Source organism: Podarcis raffonei, chromosome 1 (genome assembly GCF_027172205.1).
Source record: "Podarcis raffonei isolate rPodRaf1 chromosome 1, rPodRaf1.pri, whole genome shotgun sequence".
NCBI classification, from domain to species: Eukaryota; Metazoa; Chordata; class Lepidosauria; order Squamata; family Lacertidae; genus Podarcis; species Podarcis raffonei.
Window position 1 is genome coordinate 79,779,716 of NC_070602.1, and position 26,543 is coordinate 79,806,258.

General features: G+C 42.9%; 1 protein-coding gene across 2 annotated transcripts; it reads left to right on the forward strand.

Moving 5' to 3' along the window:
• The first annotated feature begins 412 nt into the window (after nt 1-412).
• LOC128417621 (acyl-CoA (8-3)-desaturase-like) lies at nt 413-26,217 on the forward strand. 2 transcript variants are annotated; one of them, XM_053396556.1, is made up of 12 exons: nt 413-1,035; nt 5,586-5,696; nt 8,606-8,803; nt 10,798-10,899; nt 10,999-11,127; nt 12,272-12,329; nt 13,757-13,833; nt 14,769-14,866; nt 20,002-20,098; nt 22,394-22,473; nt 22,614-22,739; nt 24,588-26,217. In XM_053396556.1, exons 1-12 carry the CDS (start codon nt 433-435, stop codon nt 24,637-24,639), a joined length of 1,731 nt encoding a protein of 576 aa, XP_053252531.1. In that variant the 5' UTR covers nt 413-432; the 3' UTR covers nt 24,640-26,217. The 2 variants fall into 2 exon arrangements, with proteins under 2 accessions (XP_053252531.1, XP_053252539.1); XM_053396564.1 differs by lacking the exon at nt 413-1,035 and adding an exon at nt 1,116-1,235.
• Nucleotides 26,218-26,543: the final 326 nt, after the last annotated feature.

The window sequence follows — 26,543 nt, forward strand, 5'->3', positions numbered from 1 at the left end:
GCGCAGCAGAAACAAATCCTGTTTTACGCCTGACACCATGATGGCCCCGTGACTGAAATTTAAAACGCAAAACTGCATATGCTTACAGTCTGACTGGATCTAGACACATGATCCAAGAAGCGTCTCTGTTTAAAGCTTTGCAAATTTAAACAGGGAAAACAGGTAGAGAAAAACGGGACTCCACGTCGCATTTGGCGGCACAATGTTATATCGCACACACCACGCATATCAATCGCTTTTTCTTTCCCAATCTTGCAGAGTCCATCCAAGTATCTCTTTATTAAAGCGGGGGTGTAAATCAGCAGTTGTAAAACATGTAAAACATGACGGAGGAAGGAGATGAAATATGCGTGCTCCACGTGGCTGTCGAAAAGGAAGGGTGGGCATAAGATCATTAAGTCCGGGGTCTGAAATTATAGCTTAATCAACCACATGCCAACACTCGGGGCGGTAATAGGGCAACAACAAAAAGTGCCATTATGGCTTTTCCAAAAGGGATCCAAGAGGCAGCGCTCTCTTGTTGGGTGTGGCACTTCAAGGCGCCTCCGGAGACACCGAAGCCGGCGCCCAGCAGCCAATGGGCTCCCCGGAGAGCGCGGGAAGCCAATCAGATCCCGGAGGGGAGCGTCCCTGCGGGAAGGCGCTGGGCAAAGCACGTTTATCTCCTCGCCTTCGAGCGAGTTTCTCGCTGACAGCGGCGCTTCGCGGACGTCGGAATTTCCACAGGAGATCCGTGACTGCCGCGGGGATCGCAGCGGGCAGAGAGAAGGCCGGGAGAGAATGGCTCCTCCGCTGCAGGAGACCGCGTCGGGAGTGCGGTCGGGAGCGGGAGTTGAGGAGAAGCGGGCCAACGGGGGCGGCGAGGTCCGTTCCCACCGCTTCTTCACCTGGGAGGAGATCCAGCAGCGCTCGGGTCGGATCAAGCCCGAGCGGTGGCTGGTGATCGACAGGAAAGTCTACGACATCAGCAGCTTCCACCGGCGGCACCCGGGAGGCTCCAGGGTGATCAGCCACTATGCCGGGCAAGACTCCACGGTGAGAGCGGTGTGCGGGTTGTGCTCCTCTTCCTCATCGGGGGGGTTGCAGGTCGCGGCGGGGAAGCCTTCGTAGCCCTGGATTACCAAATGCGCAAGGCGGAGATGCGGATTACCAGTCGCTCTTCCCTGGGACCGGCAACTTTTGGGATGGTTCTAGAACGGAGTTATCCTGGTGAATGACACGGGATGCGCGTAGAGGTCGTGTGAACGTTTCAGCTTGGCAATAGTTGGCCCCCCTGCCCTGACGTTTTTCTTCCTGGCACTCTCATAGCTGGTGCTTCCCTCCCCAGGAGGGGATGGTCTCAAAACTACCTGTCAATATCCTTTTGCTGCGTCTTTGTCTTTTATTTCATACTTGCTAATTAGCTGTTACTATTAAGGCCTCAAGCGTAGCATAATGAGTTCCATATCAGATCGATAATGTGTAGGTTTATCTCGGTCCAGCGGGAACGAGCAGGCACTGCACAGGCCTTTCTTGTGCTAGGCCTGCCTGGGAGCCCAGGGCCTTTCCACCATACAGGCCCAGCAGCGCCACTGCTCCCCCCCCCCCCCCCCGCCAAGGTAAGGTGCTGGCCCCATGTTCACCTTTGGTCAGTCTTCACTGGGCCACTAAGGCTGGGGGAATCCTCTTCCAGGGCCCCTGTGGGGCAGTGTGAGGGGGCGCCTATTTGGGGGACAGGAGGGGGCAGCTCAGAGACCAGGCGCAGCAGCAGTGGCTGCCCAGAGGACTCCCAAGAAGAGTGGAGAGGGGGCTGAGGGAAGACTCCACAAGGGAGGGTGTTTGAAAAAGGGTGAGAGGCTGCCAGCTCTGCAGGCAAGGGGTGACATAACTGAGCTCCTGAGTCCCACAGGGGTGCTGCAGAAAGAAGGTAGTTGGTCAAGTCAAGGGAGCCATGGTGAGAAAGGGACACGACAAGGCTGCCCAATTTCCCCACTGCTCTTTATTTCGGTCCTGGAGGTTTTGCTAAATATGATAAGAAGGGACCAGCTGATTCATGGTGTCCAGGTCGGAGCAAAACAATATAAACTTAAAGCCTTTGCAGATGATCTTGTATTGACATTACAAGAGCCAGTACCTAGTACTAAAAGGGCTTTAGAATTAATCCAGGAGTTTGGTCATGTGGCAGGCTTTAAGTTAAACAAGTTAAAAACTAAGGTTTTGGAGAAAAACTTGACGCCAATGGAGAGAGAGAGGTTTCAGAAAGAGACAGATCTGACATTAGTAAAAAAGGTAAAATACTTGGGGGTGAATATGACTGCTAAAAATGCAAATTTATTTAAAGATAATTATGAGAAATGCTGGTCAGAAGTGAAGAAGGATTTAGAGATTTGGTTGAATTTGAAGCTTTCCTTGCTGGGTCGGATTGCTGTTATTAAGATGAATGTATTGCCGAGAATGTTGTTTTTGTTTCAATCATAACAAATCATTGACAAGATGGATTGTTTCAAGAGGTGGCAAAGAGATATCTCTAGATTTGTCTGGCAGGGCAAAAAGCCCAGAATAAAATTTAAGATACTTACTGATACTAAAGACAGAGGGGGGTTTGCCCTGCTGGACTTAAAACTTTATTATGAATCAGCAGCTTTTTGCTGGTTGAAGGAATGGCTACTTCTTGAGAACACTGACATCTTAGATCTTGAAGGTTATGACAATGTATTTGGGTGGCATGCATATCTGTGGTATGGCAAGGTTAAAGCGCATAAAGCATTCAAAAACCATATTGTCAGGAAAGCACTATTTAATGTCTGGACAAGATATAAAGATTTTTTGGAGAACAAAACCCCAAGGTGGTTATCACCTATGGAAGCGAAAGCTATGAAAAAACTTAATATGGAGGCAAAATGGCCAAAGTATTGTGAAATTTTGGAACAGGAAGGTGACAAGCTGAAATTGCAGAGTTATGAGAAGCTCAAAGGGAAGGTGCAAGACTGGTTACATTATTTTCAAATAAGAGAGGTTTATAATCAAGATAAAAAAATTGGTTTCCAGGTGGAAAAATCAAAGCTGGAAACAGAATTGTTGGAACCCAATGCTAAGATATTGTCAAGAATGTATAATTTGCTGTTGAAATGGAGTACTGAGGAAGAAACGGTAAAATCTGCTATGATTAAATGGGCACAAGATATTGGTCATAATATTTTGTTTGCCGACTGGGAGCAGTTGTGGACCACTGGGATTAAATTTACGGCATGTAATGCCTTAAGAGAGAATATTATGAAAATGATGTATAGGTGGTACATGACCCCAGTCAAGCTTGCAAAAATATACCATTTGCCCGATAATAAATGTTGGAAATGTAAGGAGATTGAAGGTACATTCTTTCACCTTTGGTGGACGTGCCCGAGGATTAAGGCTTTCTGGGAGATGATTTATAATGAAATGAAAAAGGTATTTAAGTATACTTTCGTGAAGAAACCAGAGGCCTTTCTCCTGGGCATAGTCGGCCAATTGGTGCCAAAGAAGGATAGAACTTTTTTTATGTATGCTACAGCAGCAGCAAGAATACTCATTGCAAAGTATTGGAAGACACAAGAATTACCCACCTTGGAAGAATGGTAGATGCAAGTAATCGACTATATGGAAATGGCTGAGATGACTGGCAGAATCCGAGACCAGGGAGAAGAGTTGGTGGAAGAAGATTGGAGGAAATTTAAAACTTATTTACAGAAGTATTGTAAAATGTATGAATGCTGATGACATTGAATTAAAATGAAGGGGTTCTAGTAATAAGAGATAAAAATTTGAAATTTGGGAGGTAAAATAAATAAGGATAAAGTAGTAGGATACGAATTTGCTGAACTAATTGTTAAAAAGGGATATAAAAAAGGGAGGCGTGAGGAAGTCAGGAAAATAAGTTAATTGAAGATGAATAATTGGAAAAGAGTGATTTGTGTTTTTCTTATTCTACTTTTTGAGTGTTGATTGTCTTTTTTTTGTTTTCTTGTTAAATGTTTGTATTTTATGTATCGTGAAAGTTTGTATTGTTGTGTTTTATATTTTCTTTGTGTTTTTATTGTTCTACTTTTTTATTGTTAAACTTAATAAACTATTACTAAAAAAAAAAGTCAAGGGAGCCATGGACTCAAAAAGGTTGAAAACCTGTGCATGTCGGCATTGAGTTACCTATAAATAGTTTTCTTCTCACCAAATATATGCAGATTCACTGTCAGCTTCCCTGAGTCCTACATAAAATATGTCTAATCCAGCCTTGCAAATATGCCCACCACATTTACTCATAGTGCAAATTTTTCTAGCCCACCAGTCCGTGTGTGTGTGTGTGTTAGTTATATGTGATCCCAAAGAGAAAAACTAACTTTTATAACAACTCTTGGGTTGTGTGGAGGGGTGTGTGTGTGTGTGTGTGTGTATGTTAGTTTTCATTTATATACATTTCAGTTAGTTGTTTTACAAAAGTTGTAAAATTTAAAACCTTGATTTCCTTCCTCCTCTTTCTGCGGTTCCTTAAATTTAAATTCATCATTTCCTGCATATTCTAAATTAACTTATTCTTTTATTCTTTTATTTTAATTATATATTCTTTCGAAACTGCAGGTTATTTCAATAATTCTGCCAATGTCTTTATCTGTTTACAATTTGTTTGTAAACATTCAATAAACCATTTCTGTCCTTTTACAAAAAGTTTGTTATTTTGACTTCTTCCGGTAAGTTTCGCCATTTCTGCATAGTCCTGCATGGAGATAATTTTAATTTACCATAGGTAATAAAGCAAATATTTAAAATCCTGGTTTCTTGCTTATGTGCTGATTGTTGTGGAAGGAGGCATGCAGCCACACATATAAGAAATGGCATATATACATGTGCATACAGGAGATGTTGCATCATCGCACTAGTGGTGAGAAGGATGCTAATAAATAAAGAAATGGGTTGTGAATGAACGACCATATATGTGTAGTAGAAAAGATGTGGCTTTGTCTCTTAAAATATTGCATTACTGTTAAGCATTTAAGAAGTGTACATGTACACACAGAGCAGAGAGATTAATGGAATGGAAAAGAAGGCACATTTTAAGACCCATAGATGCAAAGTGGGAAGTCAAGAAAAGATTAAATACTTTTGTCTAGTATAGTATATGAGACCTGTGCTTAGGCTGGAGATACGTCGTGTCTGTGATATAAAGGGAAGGGATTTAAGAGTTGTTTCATCACACTACAAAATTCCTACATAGAATTTTAGGTTGAAAAGAATGCACAAGACAGGTCCCCCTCCCCCCCCCATGCGCAACTGTTGAGAAACTACCCTCAATTGCAGGGTGAATGAAAAGTACTGGAGAAAAGAAACAGATACTGGACCTGGAAGTAACACAGGCCATGTTACCTTACACACTAGCATGAAAGCAACAGATATGAATGTAGATGAGGTGCACAGCCAACACTCCTTCAACCCTCAAATGAAAATGGGTGCAAATAAGCTGTGTAGCACATGCAGCAAATTCTTTGTTTTGAAGCTACTTTTCATCTCTCACTTCTGCCTAGATGTATGCTTGCCTTTCATTCCATCCCAATTTTATGCTTTTTTTTCTCTCCCAGGATGCATTCACGGCATTCCACCTTCATAAGGATTATGTAAGCAAGTTCTTGAATCCCTTGCTGATAGGAGAATTGGCACCAGATCAGCCTAGCTCTGAGTCCAGCAAAAATGTAAGTTGGGCATGGGAAACAAATTTTATGTCTATCATTTTTTTACCTTTACACTGGAAGAAAGCAGGGAAATCAGAATTCCATTCCACATTGCATATCACTATATGGTGCACATAATATTGCACCACTAAAGAGTGGTTTATGTTCTGTTGTCAGCAGAGGGGACGCATCTCATCTGCATTTCAAAACAAGAAAGCTAAGACTACATTGTGACTGAGAGCTCATCCACACTTCTGGTTGGTCCATGATTCCTAGGGTATGGGTCCAAGAGGTTTTTCTTTCATCCTGCTGCTTTACTGTTCAATTGGAGCAAACATCAGTTGGGTATTCTGTGGATTGATGTTTGTTCTGATTCAGCAGTAAACAGCAGAATTTAAGAAAAACCTCTCTGACCTGTGTCTAGAAGTCATGGACCAAACAGAAGAAGTATTGGGACAAATGGAAGTGTGAATGAGCCTTCAGACAGTATGGCAAACACCCGAAATAAATAATATTTCCTGTTTTCTCCTTTAACTAGGCTTACAATCCATTCCTATCCCTCATTATGTAATGCAGGTGTCAGGGAACCTTTGGTCTTCCAGATACAGTGGTACCTCGGGTTAAGAACTTAATTCATTCTGGAGGTCCGTTCTTAACCTGAAACTGTTCTTAACCTGAGGTACCACTTTAGCTAATGGGGCCTCGTGCTGCTGCCGTGCCGCCGCTGTGCAATTTCTGTTCTCATCCTGAAGCAAAGTTCTTAACCCGAGGTACTATTTCTGGGTTAGCGAAGTCTGTAACCTGAAGTGTCTGTAACCTGAGGTACCACTGTATTGCAGGGCTACAACTCCCATCATCCCCAGCAAGCATGGCCAATGGTCAGGGATAATGGGAATTGCACTCCAGCAACATATGGAGAGTCGTAGATTCCCTGCTGACCCCAGAAGAAAGAAATAATATGTTTAGATCTCTTATTGAACAAACTCATCTGTGAACTAAAATTCACAAGAGAATATTCCTTGTTGCACTTTACTACATGAGCTGTAAAAAAAAGGTAAAGGACCCCTGGACAGTTAAGACAACTTTCCGGGTCATGTGGCCAGCATAACTAAACTACTTCTGGCACAACAGGGCACCATGACGGAAGCCAGAGCACATGGAAACGCCATGAACTGCTAGGTTGGCAGAAGCTGGGACAGAGCAATGTGAGCTCACCCCATTGCGCAGATTGGAACTGCTGACCTTCTGATCAGCAAGCCCACAGGCTCAGTGGTTTAGACTACAGCTCCACCCGCGTCCCTACATACATACATAAACTGTATGTTGTTGGGCATATTGGCCCTACAGATGTGTATCACAATGTTCCTTTTGATTTAAGCTCTTGAGTAAGCATACGCAGAATTTCATCCTTAGACTGGTTTAAGAATAATTTATTCTCCCCAGGGAATTTTAGAAGAAAGGAGTAGGGATCTTTAACTTAAAAGAGAGCTCCCAGGAGCCTCATCAGATCTTGGGATTCTTTGGTGAACACAATGGCAATAAAAGTTAATTTGTAGTGGAGAGGCCTGCAAAGGATTTCACTGTGTGCCTTCTTGCATGGCACTTTATTTTCATGCAGTAATGCTGTGTATGTTTATAAGTATTCCAGTTGGCTATAGTGCCCCAAAGTTTTAGTATAATAAACTCAGATATATAAAATAACTTGACAGAATCATGAGGATGGGTTAGCCTTGCAAATAAGTCCACAAAAGTTACTTGCCTGCATAAATTTTTATTACCCAGCTGGCCTGCACTTCCCTCAGTCGCTTTTTGCCTTCTATTATCCAACACTTTTCAAAGTTTGTTTGCTAAACTTAGGGTATAACTAACTAACTAACTAACTAACATTGATTTGGGGCTACAATGGCCAAGCCAAAAGTTGTGGCCACCTTACAATCTGGATGCAGACAAGCAAGCATTTCCATAAATCAGCAAAGGCATTTTCCACCCCTGCACCCTCCTTTCCTTTCCAGGAGGCAAGGCAGAGGTGAGCATTCCAGCCTTGGTTGATAATGGGTGAAGGGGTTCAGTTCCACCTAGCAGCTGCTGCAGGAGTCTCCCTCTCTTCTCAACTTCTCTGTTCTGCAGGAAGGAGGCAGGGGAGCCTGTGGGCTTCAGCTCATGTTGATAGTGAACCCCTCCCACTCTGCCGAACAGTAGCTGTATCTGCCTCCTCACCTCCTTTTCCTGAGAGGAAGGGAGATTGTGGGGGGTGGTATACTTCCAGCCCCTCACCCTCAGCTTTCCTCCAAAACTTGGATCTGGTAAGGATGCCGGAATCACTGTGGATCTGCCAGAATGATGCTTGCCCATCTCTGCAGCTTGAATCCTGGGAAGAAGGCTCGTCAGAGAGCAGTACCACGGTTCATACAGATAGCGTAATTGTCAAAGACTGGTTGGTAAATGGGAATGAACTTCTGGAAATTCTACAGTTGTAACAGGGAGACTACATTGGCTCCCCAGCCATATATTTCTCTGAAGGCTTATAATCATTCATGTTGAGAAGGCGAGAAGACTTTTAATGGCATAAACAGTGGCATAACCGAGCCTGTGCTCAGGACAGATGATAGTTTGTGGTCTCTCTTCACTGCCACAACTCAATGTGCACAGCTGGAAGCTTCTCCCTGTGCCACATGAATCACCAGAGGATTTAGTGATGCAGCTAGTACCGTGGAGAGCAAGTATGGAGGACTTGTGGTCCTCCAAACGTTTTTGGACTCTTAACTCCCATCAGCCCTAGCCAGTGTGGCCCAATGGATGATGGGAGTTGGAGCCCAACAACACCTGTAAGTGGCTGGCGCTCTTTCTCTCTGTTTTCATTTGATGCATTCCGATGTTACTTGTGTGTGTGTGTCTGGAACAACTGGTTGCTATTCTTTGTTTCCCCACAGAAATTGCTAGTAGAAGATTTCCGGGAGCTGCGGTCCACTGTTGAGAAGATGGGACTTCTGAAGCCCAACACTCTTTTCTTCTTCCTGATGTTCCTTCAAATCATGGTGCTGGATGCTGCTGCCTGGTTTACCATCTGGTACTTTGGATCATCCTTAGTGCCGTTCTTCGTGGGCGTTGCACTGTTTACCACCGCTCAGGTAGAATGTCAGAGACACCATTCCATCTTCGAAACTGTTTTTTTCCTACACATTATTATTTCAAAAATACCATGGGGTTCATGAAACCAGAACACAGTCCAATGCAGCTAGCTATTCACAGCACACTTGGGTTTGGGGTTGTTTGTTTGTTACCACAAAAACCAAAGCTATTTCCTTGTGCTACATTATAAAGTACTTGTGGAACTTTGGAAAGTCTCTAGAGAACTTTGCTGTTTGAAAATTCATATTCAGACAGGGTAGTTTATCCATGCACTTATGGTTTAATAGGATCACCAAGAATCAGACACAAAATCTGTTTTCAGTTTCATGGGTCAACCCTGGTAAATATGGGGGTGTTGTTGTTTCTGCATGGGCATAATCTTAGTAAAGAAGGAAAAGCCTTCTAGACCCTTCTAGCACCTATTACATCCCCTTATGCCAGCTTCTTTGACCTAGGGAGTCAAACTGCCCCCTCTTCCAACAAACTGAAAGACGCAATATACACAGACTTAGAGCCTATTGTGTAAGGCAGGGGTGAAGAATCTGTGACCCTCCAGATGTTGTTTGATTCAGCTCCCATCAGCCCCAGGGATGATGGGAGTTGTTATCCAGAAGCACCAGGTTTCTCAGCCCTGGTGCACAGACAGATGTTGGGGAGGTCAGAAGTCACACACAAACCTCCTGCACCATGCTTTTTTTGAAGAGGCAAGTGCCATGTTAATCTGGCAATATTCAGCCTTCAACAAATCCACTCGCCATAGCAAGTAAAGCAAGTTTCTACTGTTTTGTGTCGTTCTTTTTAAATACAGGTGATTTATGGACTTGAATCTTTCAAGAAAAATAGTCTGTGAGCCCCTAAAAGCTTTTATGGAGCTGTGGCATTGGATTGTGATTAATGGATATATTTAAATAGCATGACTGAATATACTTACACTAGTTTAGAAAGGGATCATGGGGCATGGGCTGTAATATTAGGGTTAAAGAGGTCAGGAATTAATGCTGGAGCCTGTTGTGACCGCTTTACTGGTTGCTGATAGGAAGAATAATATTTGTGTGTGTGTGTGTTTTGGTGCTTGTATTTTTAAACTGCTATGTGAAGAACAAATATATTAATCACATTCATTGATTCAATTTGCGTATTACCTTCAATCATTCAAATGGGCATCCTCAATTAGTCGAGAAATGCTTTGACCTAGTTCAGATCAGCATCATATAGACAATCTTCAGGCCTGTTAGCTTCATCCTCTGCTTTTCTGGTACAGCTGCAAGGTGGAAATAAGAAGCTTTTGTCTTTAACTAACCTTAGTTTAGTGTTGTGTTCATGCCAGGATAAACTGTGGTTTGTCTGAACTATGGATACCTGAAACAAGCCTGACTCCAACCATAGTTTATGAAGTTGGCTTGTTTCTAAATCATAGTTAATAACAGACACAACACTAAAGTGCCATTAATTGAAAACAGAAGTAAAATCATTCAGTCTCATCTTTGTGGCCATGCCAGAGGAGCAGAGGGGAGAGAAGCAAGTAAGCCCATGGCTTGGGAAGTAATCCTTAACAACATCTTAGCATTCCATCCAAACCAGGCCATAGTGTTTCCCAGCTAATTGGGGATTCCATTTGAGATAATTAAAGCCTGCAATCTCATGTAAAAAATAATTGCCTTTGGCATGGATGATCTCCTGGGATTTTGTTAAAAAAAGAGTAATTGCATTGTTTTCATTCTATGTTTAGTTATTGGAATAAATTAATAAATTAAAAAATTGTCCTGTAGCACCTTAAAGACCAACTAAGTTTGTTCTGGGTATAAGCTTTCGTGTGCATGCCACTTCTTCAGATATGCACACAAAAGCTTATACCCAGAACAAATTTAGTTGGTTAATTTTTTAAATTATTTTGACTGCGTCAGAGCAACACGGCTACCTACCTGAATCTATGTTTAGTTGTGCAATGGATCTGAGTTATGTTTTCTAAGTGATCCTCTTTTTTATCTTATAGAATCAAATGTCCTGGTTGCAGCACGACTTGGGACACCTTTCAGTCTTCAGCACATCCACATTGAACCACTGGGTTCACAAGATCTTAATGGGCACAGTGAAAGTAGGTATATTTCCCCCTCTGAGTGGAAGCTGTCCTTTCTGACAGCCAGTGGGTTTGACTTCCGCTCTGTTTTCAACCCTGTGTTCTCCTCTCTTATAGGGAATGCCAGCCCAGTGGTGGAATAACCTGCATTTCCAGCACCATGCCAAGCCCAACTGTTTCCGTAAAGACCCTGATCTCAACATGCACCCCCTGGTGTTTGCTTTGGGGAAGAAGCTGGCTACAGAGGTACATTTGCAAGGTGTATGCTACTGAAGGGTTGCTTAGGAAAGCAGCCAGAAAGAGTGGACAGCCAAGAATAAAGCTATTGGGCAGCTTACACGAGACAGCCATGATTTTCAGCAGGACAACGTCAGGTTTAAAAAATATTTTAAATTATATAAAATATAAAGATTACACACACACACGCACAATTATAAAGGCAAATAATATATAAGCGTGATATATAGGAGATAAAATATTGACATGTTTTCAGACCTTATTTCCTTTACCTACACTAACAAAACAGTCTGAAGGGAAAGAAAAAGAAATGAAAACTGAGTAACTACACATTCATATAGAAGCAACATACCACCAACATTTTGTATAGATATAATCAAACTGAATGTCCATAAAGAAAGTATTTTTATTTCTTATGTCTTAATTTTTCATTCTTAGCATAACTTATAATTTGACCCTTGGTTAAAAATTCTTTCAAGTTGCTTAGTTACTGAGAAGTAAGTCCTCCTGAGTTCAATAAGACTTATTTCCAGGTAAACATGTACAGGAGTAAGTCCCATTGACTTCAATGAGGCATTTTAGGTTTTAGTTTTAGTAGATATGCAGAGGATTGTGATATAAAGGGGCAACACCTGAATTTCTTAATAAGCCAAGTACCTGCTTTCCTGTTTCTATGTTCTGTGTGTCTTCCGAGCTCCTAGTTTGGGTTGTTGATTCGAATGCTGCCTACATTTTTATGATATGTTGTCTATCAGGAAAGACCACAGAAATATATAATGGGGTCAGGAGGGTACAACGGGCCCTAAGCAGAGAATGATCATTCATGCTCTGAGGGTCCTGGTGGGAAGAAAGACAGGCTTAAAGTGTAATAAATAAAATAGCTTTTGGGGGGCAGATCATCCCAGTTGGCCTCTCTCTCACGTTTATGGTAGCAAGGATGTGTAATTTCATAAGGTCATGACCCAGCCTTGGTTATGATTTTTATTTCCACACACCCCATTCTGTGATGAAGCCCAGGGGGAGATGGGAGTTAAGGTGCTAAGTATATTTTATTCATGTAGCAGCTGTCACCCAGAGATTGAAAGAATAGGCGATAGGTGATAAGGTGGGTGTCTATAGCCTGAGTGAGACGTTGATACCTCTTTCTTCACAGCTCGGGTTGCAGAAAAAGAAGTATATGCCTTACAACCATCAGCACAAGTACTTCTGGCGTGAGTATCTTTGTCCCTGAAAAATGTCACAAGTTTCCACTCCTTTGTCACAGAGCTTCTCCTTCCTGAGATACTTTTCTAAGTGAAATAGTGTGAATATCTGCTGGATAGAGAGTCTTCTGTCACGGGACTTGCGCTTGATGGAGTCCCTGATCCACCTCCCCAAGAGCCAGGCCTGCCACAACTCATCAGGTCCAGCCAGGGGCAGGGCAGGGAGCAGCTGCTACCACAAAATCCTAATGAAGGGCTCTTGGAGCTCATGAGTTTAAATTCCCTGGAGGAACCAATCAGAGAGAAAGGGGAGAAAAGTTTCCTGAGAAGGGAAAGATGGGCCCAGAGGCCTAAGGAGGTTTCAGCTCTTGGTTACCTGAGAGGTTCTTCCCCAACCTGCATGAAGTTACAAAGAGCTTTGAAAAGGGGAATCCCCTGCCCCCCCAACACTATATAAGGGAACCTGGCTACTGGGGTGCCCCAGAGAGGATCTTGTGCCATTTTGGTTTTATGTAGTATTATATTTATATTGCACCTTTCCTCCAGGGAACTCAAGGTGGCCTACAGAATTCTCCTTCTCCCCATTTTATCCTCACAACCCCCCTGTAATGGAGATTAGGCTGAGAATGCCATAACCTCTAGATCTCTCACTTCCCAAGCTCTGTAGCTCAGGGAAGGGAGCTATTGGGGTGTATGTTCATTTCTGTGGACTGAGCCCTTGATGTTTGTCTCTGACGTCTCTGGGGGTGACCCAGGCTCTGAGAAAGGTGAGGTAGAGTCTATGGAAAATGAGTGGTTTCTGCTCTGCAAGACCTTTGGAATCTGTGGCTTTACAGCACTAACCTTCAATAAACTTTGAGTTGATGTAATTTCCTTGTCTCATTGTTAGATGGGGATGTTAGTTTTGAGCTTATTCTTCACTCCCCTGCTCCCCATGGACCACAGAGCATTCAGTGTGCCCCTCTCTCAGGACATTGCCATACATAGAAAGGGCACAGGTTATAGAATCCTAGCCAGCAGAGTTTGAAAACCAGAGAATATAGGATAATAGCACACTGCATATCTGTTGGGGCGTAGGGTGAAAGTGAGATATAGCAGTATGATCAGCAAAAATTTGAGAATAAAAATGTATAGCTTAAGAAGAGGCATTTTAGACTATGCATTGAGTTGCTTTAACCACACTGCAGGGGAGAATTGGAACAAAGATGGCGGGAATTTTATCTTGCTGGCCGTCAGACTCACCCTTGAAGCAGATAAAATGGAGTTCTCAAGTGAGGACAATTACTAGCTGGATAAGGGAAAGGCAGAAAAAAAGTGAAAAAGAAGAACCCTTCTGTGAGCAAAGACAAGCAATGCTCGACTTTCTCAGGAAGATGGATGGTAGTTTGAAATTTTTATAAAGGTTGTTTTTTAATCTTCCTTTCGTTTTTCAACAGTTGTAGCCCCAGCGTTGCTGGTTCCCTTCTTCCAGTGGTCTGTATTCTACTTCTCATTCAAGCGCAAAGAATGGGTGGTAAGTAGTGATTGAATTTCCAAATATATATATATATATATATCTAGATGAGCATCTTATCAGTGTTGATTTCCCCCCCTAATTCCCACCAAGAAGCAGATTTCTTTTTAATCCGTTCCACTAAAAATGCAAACAGTTATTGCACATTATATGCATTATTATACATATTGTTACATGCAGTGCTTTTTTCTGGGGGGACGCAGGGGTACACATACCCCTAAACATTTTGTGAATCTTTGTACTTTGGTCCATTTACTGTATTTATTTTCCCAATTTGAACTATAAAATGGTGATTTTCTTGAGTCAAAATGAGAGTACCCCTAAACATTTTTTTTAGTTAAAAAAGCACTGGTTACATGCCATCCCAATCTCTGCCGAGTGGTGCATGCGAATTCAGGGGTTCCAGGCACTTACCCAGGGTTTGTGTTTCCTTTTGGTGGTGCCTTTATGGTATATGGTTGGTTTATACATATATACAACCTGAAGCCTAGATGAAGGGGCTCAGAGCACTGCCACCCCAAAAGGTCCCTGCTTCTTGCCTAGCCGTAGCCTTGCACTCAAGCAGACAGCAGCCATCATGCTTTGCCCACTTTCCAGCATACACCCCTGCTGACTCCCACGTATTGACTGGCTTCCTCTCTGAGCTCCCATTGCTTTCTGATCCTTCCTCTTAATAAGCTCTGGCCTCTACTAACACAGGGAGAGGCTGCACTCCTTTGATGTGTTAAATGGCTCATTACCTCAAATGAAATTAGGTTTTACACTTGTCAATTGCCTAGCCTTAAAGCGATGGCAGATATACACCTTAGGAAGTTTGCCTAGGTTAATTCACTCTTCACATATACTAATTCCAGCAGCGGTCAACACAAATTTTAAATACACACGCCACTGTGTAGCAAAAAATATAACCTTTCTTTTTCCCCTTCCTTTGACAGGATCTAGCCTTGATCATTACATACAACATCAGAGTCTGTCTCATGTACATACCTCTTATGGGATTTAATTGTTTCATGGCATATTACTGGCTCTCCAGGTAACACGAAACCTCAGAATCCTTCTCTTTGCTGAACTCTCATCTCTTTTTTGTTGATGTTTAATCTCAAATATCTATATTTTTTTTATCCAATTGTGATATACTCTGAACATATGTTACTTCCTGCTAGTCATTTTAGGTTAAACGCTTTCAGGTTGTGCAAAATGGTCTTCAATTTGCATTGCATCAGCCCCCAGACTGCAACTCAAATCTTTTGCCCCATAAATATTGTTATGTCCTGCACACATCAAGATGCTAGCTCAACATGGCCTTTAGTTAACATTTTAGAGACATTTATAAACTAAGACACCAGAAAGAGAAGTGTTTCTCACATTTTGTTTAGAAAGCATAGCCAGTGATGGAAAGGGGTGGGTGGGGGGGAAAAAGGAGCATGTGCCCAGGGCAGCAGGTGGAGGGGCGATTGCTAAATTATGGGCGATGGGCAGCTGGCTTGCTAAATTACCGGCAACAGGGAAAATAAGCACTAGCAAACACAGCTGGCACTCTGCTTCCCTGACCATGGCAATGTGCTGTGTCCCCCTCCACCACAGTCCCTGTTTGTTCCAGGGATCAAGGTGATGAGGGGGAAGTGAGCTGTGGCACCACGGACCTGTCGCTTCTCTCTTGTTTTCTTCTCTCCCCCCCGCCCCCATCCCAAAAAGCTTTCTGGCCCCTCTTCTCCACAGACAGCTGCTCCTTAAGGTGTCAGCAAATACACTTGATCGCCGTGGCCCTGAGCAACGCAGCACAGGGAAGACCGCCAGAGATTGGCACTTCATTGCCTTCTGTGGCTTGTGTGCCTGGGGACTTGGCAGAGCTGGGGAGGGCAGGAGCATCACCCGTGGCTGGCAATGGACTTGCAAGGGGATGGTTGGTAGGATGGGGGTGGAGGTAAAGAGCTAGGGGGACGGGGAGAGACAGGCGGACAGGAGAGAAAGGCAAAACCAAGTGCGCCCTAGCCTGCCTGTGTTTCCGTTTCTGGAAGTGCATGTCTGTGTTTGGTGTGGGTGCATGCAAACGCTGCCTCTTTGCAGCGCAAGTTGGTAGGTGCATTCAATCCAGCGTCAGTGCATCTCATGTTGGCTGTGGCCACTGTGTTTCGGGGGGCTGAGCCCTAAACATAGGTGGTGGTGGTGGGCACTGCCACAGTAGAGATGCTACTCCAAAAGCTGGGAATCATCTAAGCTAGTTCTAAGCATCGTGAACGGTTGTGGGAATGTAGCAGAGGAGTGGGAGAGGGACCTTACATAGGCCCAGTGGGCTTGCCAGAATGCAAGCAGGGACAGGAGGTTGCTTTAGTGTTTGGGGTCGATAGGGTAACCTGTCTTCTGAAAAAATGGAACGGAGAAATCCCTCCTTTTCAACTCCTGGAGACAGAAGGGGGAAAGGTCAGGCCTGCCTTTGTTCTCTCATTTGCCTTCTTCTGATACTAATTTCTGTGCACTGCCCTGTACACTTAGCCAAGGATCTTAGCTGCTGCCAGTCAGTTTAAGCAGTCCTGAAATCCGTCGCTTAAAGTTCACAATCAGGGAGGCAGGGCAGTCTTTTGCACTTGCGGATCCGGGACTGGGCATAGCTGCAGGCTAAGTAGCACAAATGATTGCGTTGCTTCATTTGTGAAATACTTTACTTAGTTCTCAAGGGCCAAGTAAATAAATTGGAGATGGGGGATTGGCAGCAAGTTGGCTTACTACCACATTCGACACTGTCACATGCTTGTTTGTTTTTTAAAACCCACCCTTTACCCTAAAGTCCCAGGGTGGGCTACAACAATTTAAAATACATTTTAAAGCAGTTCAAAAACTTACAATTAAAAATGTCAATTTCCAAAACTAGAGCAGATGCTGATGCTATATCCTTCCCTCTTACTGTATGAGGGAAGGATATAGCATCAGTTGCTTTATAGATATTATTGATTTTAGGCTGTATTTCTTGTTTTAATGGATGCTCTTTATGGTTTATATGGATATTTTTTAAAATATTAAATAGATGAATGAAATGCTAGCTAGACATTTGGGTTGTGGTTTGGTGGTAAGTGTCAGGCATGGCTTGTATTACATGAAAGGAGAAATACCAAAAAGTTAAGCCAGGCAAGAGGCTTGGGTTTGTCACTGGCCACACACAGACCTCTTGTCACTTTCATCTTCTCAGCAGTGTAATTTGCATTATACGGGAAAGGAAAACATGGCAGCTAAAAGAGCAGCTTTGCCCACATACTGGTTTCAAAATAGTTTTTGCAGGATAAATTAGCCGGTGTGCTATTTCTTTCCTGATTAGTCAGCATCAGTTCATAGTTAGTCAGCATTAGCAAATAAAATTTCCTCTATTACTTTACATGTAAGCTGCAATGCCAAGGATATAATTTCCTATATCTTTTGTGGATCTGGTTTTTTAAAAGCCATTGTTACACTGCCTACTTTCCAGTCCTGTGTTATTTGCCTACTCAGTAAAATTTCTAAGCAGTGCACATAATAAAATAATTTTCAGTAAACCCCTCAAAGCCCTTTAAATAATTATCAATATTTAACAATATGGACAGAGATTGTATCAATAAGACAGAGACAACAGTGCTTTATACTGCTTTTTGATCTAGCTAAAATTATGATCCATTTATAGACAAGTCCAGCATTGCAGTGGGTTTGACTTAGACGACCCATGTGGTCCCTTCCAACTCCACAAATCTAAGTGACACAATTGTCAGAAGATCAGCAATTTCAGCTTGAATTCTTCAAGATCTTGGGTTGATTCCTTCCAAACACAGGGATTTATTTGGTTTGTCAATAAATCCCAAGGACTTAGTCTCTTCTTGCCCCTATTTGGCTTAATTCTTTATACTCCCTTCCTTAAAAATCCAGTTCAGTCGAGTATCTGACCAGTGCTTTCTTCAGATGAAAAAATATGGAAATAATGCGTTCAGCTTCACTACTATTCTCCTATAGCAGACCTTTTACTTTCTTGTTGTCTAATGGCGCAGCTACCTACCTCCTTGGCCAGTTTTCTGATTCTGAGGTAGCTAAACAAATATTTTTGCTGGGCTTTTTTTTAAGCAGACACTCTTTTTTCTATTTATAACACTCCCCAAATTCTCTTTTCACTTCCATCCTTGTCGCTGTATGCTGGTTATCCCGCAGTTTGCATTCCTGAGTCCTCCTCATCTGGGCAGAGCTTCATTGTTCTGAAGGAAGCTTCCTTGCCTGCCCCTGCTTCCTTGGCTCTGCTCCTTAACTGGCAGCCTCCTGAATTTCGTAGAATCATAGAGTTGGAAGAGAGACACCTAGTCCAACCCCTTGCAATGCAGGAATCTCAGCTAATTTGATGGTGTCTTTCCTAAATCTGTGTATACTTCTTGGAAGCTTCCTTTAGTTTGGTTTTAAATAATCTCCAAGGATTTTGAAACGATTTGAACAGCATTGTTATCCCTTTCATCTAACTAATCCCCTTTCTCACTTGTGTATATGCTGACATTGTGGTCACTGTTCCCAGTCAGTTTAACTACCCTTATATCTTACACCCAAAGCATTTAGGATTACGTCTAGCATCAACTCCCATCAGCTCCTTGATCAATTGTTTTGAGGCACAATAATTTTGTATACCTGGAAATCATGTTTCTCCGGATTCCGCAGCAAGACATCAAGGAGGGTTTGGTGCCACCACGTGGTTAAAGGCAGAAAAGGCAATGTTTAGGGAAGTAGAACTCCCATCAAGCAATTTCCTTTCCTGCCTTTGTCGAAGCACACATTCCCAATTTCAGTTCCCCTCTCCTCAGGCATTTACCGTAATTTCCTTTTTTACCTATTTTTCCTGTCTTTCCCCCCCTAGGTTATATGAGGATTATTATGTCCTCCATTGTTGCAACACTTCGTCTCTCTCTTTTCCCTAATCAAGTATTTTAGTTCAGTTGCTTTTGGCTCTTGAGTTATTTATACAGCCTGTCAAATTTATACAGCCTGTCAAATTCAAAATGGGCAATTTTAGCTTTGCTTACCAAATATGACTTGAAATAAACATACTAAATATGTTTAGGGCATTAAAAAAAATTCCAGAACATGAAGATTTCTGGTGTAGAGGCAGCCTTGCTCTCACTTACTATGGATATTTTCTTAGGACTGCTTCACCTATTCTAGTAATAGAGCAATAGAGGTACAGATTTAGTGCGAAGTATGCCATGAAGTGGGATGCGAGTGGCGCTGTGGTCTAAACCACAGAGCCTAGGGCTTGCCAATTGGAAGGTCGGCAGTTTGAATCCCTGCAACGGGGTGAGCTCCTGTTGCTCAGTCCCAGCTCCTGCCCACCTAGCAGTTCGAAAGCACGTCAAAGTGCAAGTAGATAAATAGGTACCGCTCCAGCGGGAAGGTAAACGGCATTTCCGTGCGCTGCTCTGGTTCGCCAGAAGCAGCTTTGTCATGCTGGCCACATGTCTGCGGACAAACGCAGGTTCCCTCAGCCTATAGAGTGAGATGAGCGCACAACCCCAGAGTCGTCCGCGACTGGACCTAATGGTCAGGGGTACCTTTACCTTTTTATGCTATGATGTATGCAATCGGTGTGGGGCAGGGACCTTACAGTGAAGGGTGTACTCTTTGAAGTTTAAATGTGTACCTGTTTCTATTTTAATATGTAAAGTGGTCCTCAGCAAACAGCTTGAATATGGCTGTGGTGGGTTTTACCAGACAAATCCCAGATCAACATACCAAGTTAAGTAACAAGATGTGTTTTTTGTGTGTGACAATGCTCTGTATGAACCAACCCGGACCCTGCAATCATCAATTGAGTCCTTTTGTTGTGTGCCCCCTTCATGAGAGGCTTGGAGGGTGGCAACACGAGAAAGGGCCTTTTCTGTTGTGGCTCGCCACTTGTGGAATGCTGTTCCCAGGGAGGCTCGTCTGGCACATTCATTAGATATCTTTAGACTCCAGGCAAAAACATTCTTCTTTTCCCATGCCTTTGGCTGACTGAACAATCAATGTCCTTTTAAACTGGGGGGGGGTATTGTTTTGTTTGTTACTATGTTATGCATCTTTGTGTTTTTATATTGTAAACCACTCCGTGGTCCTTGGTTGAATGGTGCTATAGAAATTCAATAATAATAATAATAATAATAATAATAATAATAATAAATGCATTTGACTTGGCAGGTATCTAGAGTCCACTTGGTTTACTTGGGTTTCACAAATGAATCATATCCCAATGAACATTGATTATGATAGAAATATGGACTGGGTGTCTACCCAGGTAAGACACTTTCTTACTATTCAAATAATTGGTTTCTGGTGTTTTATTGTGTGTGTGTTACGCAAAACGTTATTGGCACAATACTAGTGCATTATTAGTGGCTTTGGCTTGTTCTGCAGTGTTTCCCCAATGCTACCACATTATTTCTGTCTAGAGGGGCAACTGACCAACAAAAGTGGGACAAAATAAAGCAGAACATTTGTGGCACAAAAAGTTACTGGAACTATGGTATATGCACTGATTGGAAATGAAGCAATGTGACCACCACAAAACATTTGGAAGCGACGCAAACAATGTTGGAAATGAGATCACGTATGACCACCCCAATAACATCATGAACAAAAATAATCATGAACACACAGTGGAAAGGGTGTCTGAAGGGGCTCAGAGAGTCATCACAGACACTTTTAGACTAGTGATGGTGCAGAAGACAACAATATGGAGGGGTGGGTGGGTACTGGAATGCAATATAGCTCCAGTTTGGCAAGTCAAGCTCATGCTTCAGCTGTGCTTCTGACCGCACAGAAGTTTTTAATGCGGAGTCAGACAGGGATTCATTCATGCATTTGTTAAAACATCCCACCTTTTCTATTTACATCCTACCTTTCCATTATAAATAGAAATGTCCAAGGCAGCCTAAACAAAAGTTTGAAAGCAATCAGCTTTTTTTTTAAAAGCAACCTTTTCCATGTTCCCCCACCGAAGGAAGTACAGCAGACACCTGCTAGGGACATGGTGCCTTCAGTGGTGGAGCCCCCAGGGAGGCTTGTCCGGTGCCTACAACTGTGGTCTTTTTAGCTGCAACCTGAACACCTTCTCGTTCTCCCAAACCTCTTAAATCACAGTTTTGGAATTTGCACAAAGTTCCCCCTTGCGGACTTAATTTTATTTGGCTGCTGTGTTTTTATACTGATTTTGGTTTGCCTTTTTTGCTGGGCTTTTTGCTTTTGTGATCTATTTTTTAAACTTGTTTTAGTGTTTCTAGTGAAATTTTGTATTGTGTTGTTTGTGTAAAGAATTTGGGGAACTTGGTTGAGTAGCATATAAGTAAAATGAAAAGAGCACAGAAACAGAAAGAACCGATTGCAAATCCAGAGGAACCAGGGAAAGTCAGGTCTAAGGCCAAAACCAGAAAGATACCCAGGTGGCATTGAAAAATCCTCAGCCTCTTGCCAGTTTTCCCTGCTGCGAGTTTTCCTCCCCTGCCCCACAAAGAGGTAGCCAGCATGGTCTTCTCCAGCTGACAGTTCCCATCATCCTTGATCATTAATCATGCTGGCTAGGACCAATGGAAGCTGGGAATCGAATAACACCCAGAGATATCTTAGTGTATGTAGAAAAGTGAGGTGAGGGGATTATTAGCAGGGGACTGGTGTTGCTGGGCAAACTCCTCCAGACAGAGTCTTTCAGAGCTAAGGGGTACTTTAAAATGTAAATCTCAAGCTTTTCTGAGAGGTCTTCTTTTTTAAAATAACAACAACTACAAAAGCTGAGCCACTTGCAAATTGGGATGGAGGATATTTTGCTTTTTTTCTGTGGGAAAAGAATGCTAAGGAAACACAATCAGTACAGGCAGCCCCCAATTTGTTTAGGGGATGTGTTCCATACAGTGGCGGAAGGTGCATAAGCCTGCTCCACTCTGCTCTGCCCTGTCCCATCCTGTTCTGTCCCTGCTCTTGTTCCGGCCACAATGCACAGTCGTGCGTCAATTAAAAAGGTAAAGGTACCCCTGACCGTTAAGACCAGTCGCGGATGACTCTGGGGTTGCTTACTCTGTAGGCCGAGGGAACCGGCGTTTGTCCACAGACAGCTTCTGGGTCATGTGGCCATCATGACTAAGCTGCTTCTGGTGAACCAGAGCAGTGCACAGAAATGCCGTTTACCTTCCCGCCGGAGCAGTACCTATTTATTTACTTGCACTTTGATGTGCTTTCAAACTGCTAGGTTGGCAGGAGCAGGGACCGAGCAACAGGAGCTCACTCCATTGCGGGGATTTGAACCACCAACCTTCTGATCAGCAAGCCCTAGGCTCTGTGGTTTAGACCACAGTGCCACCCACGTCAATTAGACACACATAAATCAGTCATTGCCTGCATAGCATCTTTTGGAAAGGTGGGATACCTGCCTTTCTGACCATTTCCCTTGAGAAACTGGCTGGAATGCTACTTCTGTGGGATCCAGTTGCTGCTACTTAGAGGAACATAAAAGATAACTGTGCCTCATTCAGTTGCAGTCTCTTTGTGTGAAACAAAGAGATCCATTGTTCCATATCCTTTCTTATATTTCCCCCTGCAGCTCCAGGCAACGTGCAATGTGGATCAGTCCCCGTTCAATGACTGGTTCACTGGCCATCTGAATTTCCAGATTGAGCACCAGTAAGTAGGACAGTAGGAGCCACAAAATCCTTTGTGCACCTCCCTAGTGTGTGGTTTTATGAAATCATTGCTAGTGGGATGGGCATTCTAAGTAAGAAAGAGGAGCTGATTTGACAGAACACCCTTTCTTCCCTCTCCAGTCTTTTCCCCACGATGCCTCGCCACAACTACTGGAAGGTGGCCCCCCTGGTGAAATCTCTGTGTGCCAAGCATGGCATTGACTACCACAGCAAGTCCCTGCTCCAGGCCTTTGCAGACATTTTGCAGTAAGTATGGCAAGGGTGCTTTATGAACTGCAGTGTGGCAAGAAAAGCAATAAGGAAGTGGAAGAAAAGGGCAAAAAGTATTGGAGCCCTGGTCAGCCATTAACATTTAATAGAGCTTGTCCCTTGATGTAGTCAAGAGCCGAGGGGAGAGCAACACTGGTTCTACCCTCTGTCTAGTGGCACTTCCAGGTGACCTGTTTAAGCATTTATTCCTATTTGTTTGAAGGGATGTTGGATGATGTTGCATCAGAGCAGGTGCTATCCCACATTTCCCAGTGCATTTCCCAATGGCTTTTCTTATCACTGAGAAGTGTTAAGAAAACACTGCCGTCTAGTGTCCAAAGGCAGGAAACTCATGAGACCAGCTGCTTCCACAAGTTGATATTCCTGCCTTTGGGCGCTAGATGGCAATGTCTCCCATCTGCCGTTTGCTCAATGGAGAACAGGATGCTGGATAAGATGGGCCATTGGCCTGATGTAGCAAGCTATTCTTATGTTCTTAACCTGAATTTGCTGGTGTGTGGTTGAATCCTACACAAAAATAAAGACCTGACATCTAAGGAACAGTCAAATATCTGTTCAGTCCCTTCCTCCCCACCCCACCGCACTCCCCAAATCATGAACATCAAAAGAGGCTTTTTCAAACCCTTTCCTTATTAAGCTCCTCCAGGCACTCCTGTTTGTCTGTGTTTTGCTTTATGCATGACATTGAACAGCTGAAGTGAAAAAGGGGAAACTCAAGATACATCCAGTTATATAATAATCATAATAATCATAATAATCATAATTTATTATTTATTCCCCAGCCACTCTGGGCGGCTTCCAACAAAATATTAAAATACAGTAGTCTGTCAAACATTAAAAGCTTCTCTAAACAGGGCTGCCTTCAGTTGGTCTCCTTTAGCCTCACTAGGGATGAAGGGTGGGGAACAGTTTCAGTTTGCACTTACAGGTGAAGCTTCCGATTCACACTGTCTGAAAGAGTACGAGAACTGATACATAGCCACCTAATTTGTACTTTTCCAAATTTTGCAATGTAGCTGTTCTGCCAAATACAAAATCCCATATACTGTAAAGTGTGCAATAAATGTATATGTTGGTGATAAAAAATGGGGGGAAATGCATTATAGTAAGGGAAATTGTATGCAAAGATGTGTATATTAGGCAGACTTCTGTATTAGGAAAAATGAACATGATACAAACTATACAGGGGAACTGAAACGCATAAAATTCCAGTCGTATCTAAAGCCAAAGTTGTAAATTCACCCTTTTTTCAGGTGATTGTTCCTAGGAAGCGTATATATTTATGCACATCAGGCATGCTAAAATTTGTATGCTAACAGTTTTCAGTACCTTCTTTTTTATTCAAAGTAAAGCTAAGGGGAATCTCGCTCTGCTGGTGCAATTATTTAGTTGAACGCAGCCCCATATAACAGAAATATATGCTATTAAGTGGTCATGTTTTAAATATCTGCACATGTTCAGAAAAAGAAATCCAGTTTGAAATTGTTGAAATACAATGTTCAAACTATATTTCCTGTGGGAATATTTCATTTTGAACTCTTTCAAATGCTTAGTTTTACAGCATGGTAAAGTTAATGTGGCATACTTTTGAAGTTTAATTTTCTATATGCTAGTCAAATAAACATGGCAAATCAGAAGTTCATTGATTTAGGTCAGTGGAAAGTGTTTCAGATTGATCAACATCACTGGATATGGAATTGCTGTCTGTGCATTGATCAAAGAAGTATATAGTAGTGAGATGTGGGGGGGGGGGTAACCCACCTTTTACTTGCCGCATTGTCCTCTCTTCTTGTTTAATCAAAGCCCTCCCTCCCTGTCTTGCAGCTCTCTAAAGGATTCAGGAGATGCCTGGCGTGAAGCATATCTGTATGGATAAGAACCAGCAGAGACTTGAGAAGGAGGACCATGAAGATGCATCACAGACTAGAGGGCAGCTAATGTGCTATGAAGAATTTGGGGTCTGGTGGGTGAGCTAGACAAACGTTAAATAATTATTTTTGGCATGGGGTTGGGGGACTCCTGAAACTTTCCTACATCTATGCACAGTTGGGGTTTTTTGTGTGTGTGCACATGTTGTTCTGGTTGCACTGTGGCTTTTCGGGTGACAGGGTCATGGAAAGGTCTGTGATTCATGCAGAAGTACATCTTGCTTTTTGTTGCATGTATGAGTTCGAAACCTGACTGTCGTCTTCCGTATGGTTGGTGAGGGATGCTTTCAGAAGAGGTGTGTTTAAATAAAAAGGCAGAGCTGCAGAGGGGAACTACAATGCAGATGTAATATTACTTGTGAAAGCCACATGTTAGGGCTTATCTACACTTACTTTTCCTCTGGTCTTTCCATGCACGGTCCACACTTTAAAGCTCTGTGTTCGAATGCCCTTTCCCTTTGGAGCTTTCCCCACAAAAAACTGCTCTTTAAAGCGTAGTTGGAGCAAATGGCAATCCGCTGGAAATCTGAATCGCTGTTTGTGCTGATTGAGTGTTAAAGAATGGCTTTTCAAGGAAAATTCTGGGGCAAAAAAAGAAAACAGCAACGTTCAGACATGGAGCTTTTATAAGTGTGCACCTCTGCCTGGAAAGAGCAGGGCAAGAGGTAAGTTTGGATAAGACCTTAGTTGAAGGTCAACTTTAAATCTTAGCTTCAGCTGCAAGCTCAGGGGTGCAATTTCAGGTTTGCATAGAGGTGAGGGACCAGATAACATAACCGAGTTTAAAGCTGAGTGTGTTCATGTTTGTTCCTGTTTCAAAATGTGTTGTATTAAGAGCCGTTGGTTGCAGATAGTTTTCTTCAAAGCCTCATAATAACCAGAGAAAGAGGTGCTCCTGGAGGATAATCACATGTGATCGGAACTCTCCTCATGTACCCCTCCTCCCAAACAGCACCTATTGTGCAAGATGACCTTTCCATGCTGAGGTTAGGAAACGTTTTCTTAGCAACTTGTATTCATCTATCTAACGTTATCACTGCCCCAACATCTTCCCAAAGGTGGTTGCCTTCGCCTGGTGGCAGACCAAAGAAGTGCCTCTTCCCCTCCACTATGCGCTTCAAAGAACGCTTGAGCCTGGGCCTCCAAACCAATGCCTGATCACATGACTAGCGCTCCTCTTTTGAAGGAGAGGAATTGTGTGGTAGCAATCTCAATGTAATCCGGTATTGGCATGAATGCCTCTGGTCATAGTTCTTTGAAACCACACTCTCTTACTCCATTACTACACAAAGGCCGCTGCCACTGGGAATGTGCTACCTGGGGCAATGCCTCTTGCCTGGTGATTATCTGGCAGTGTGATTGAAAGTATTAATTAGTTCAGTATTTGTTGTCTTGACCCACAATTGGAAGCATCAACCTTCTGTTGGTCCTTTAGCACAGCCCTCTTAGGATGTACACCACTTCATGTGTACATATTTGTATTTATTTGTATCTTTTAATATATTTCATAAATTTATTTGGGTCAATACGTGTGGCTGTATTTTTTCTCCCTGTTCTTCTCATTGGTTCAAATAGACAAGAAGAGCTGACTCGAAACACATTCTATGTGGATTTGTGCATTTCTCCATGGCTGCATCAGGTTAAATTCACATGTGGTCTGAATTAACCTCTATCATAGAGATGGGGAACCAGTCAGTGAAAATGAAGGGTAGGAAATCTGCCACTCTCCAGATGTTGCTGGACTACAACTCCCATCGTCCCTGACCATTGGCTATGCTGGCAGGGGTTAATGGGAGCTGGAGTCCAACAATATCTGGAGAGTACACAGTTCCCATCTCTGCTCCAGCAGGTG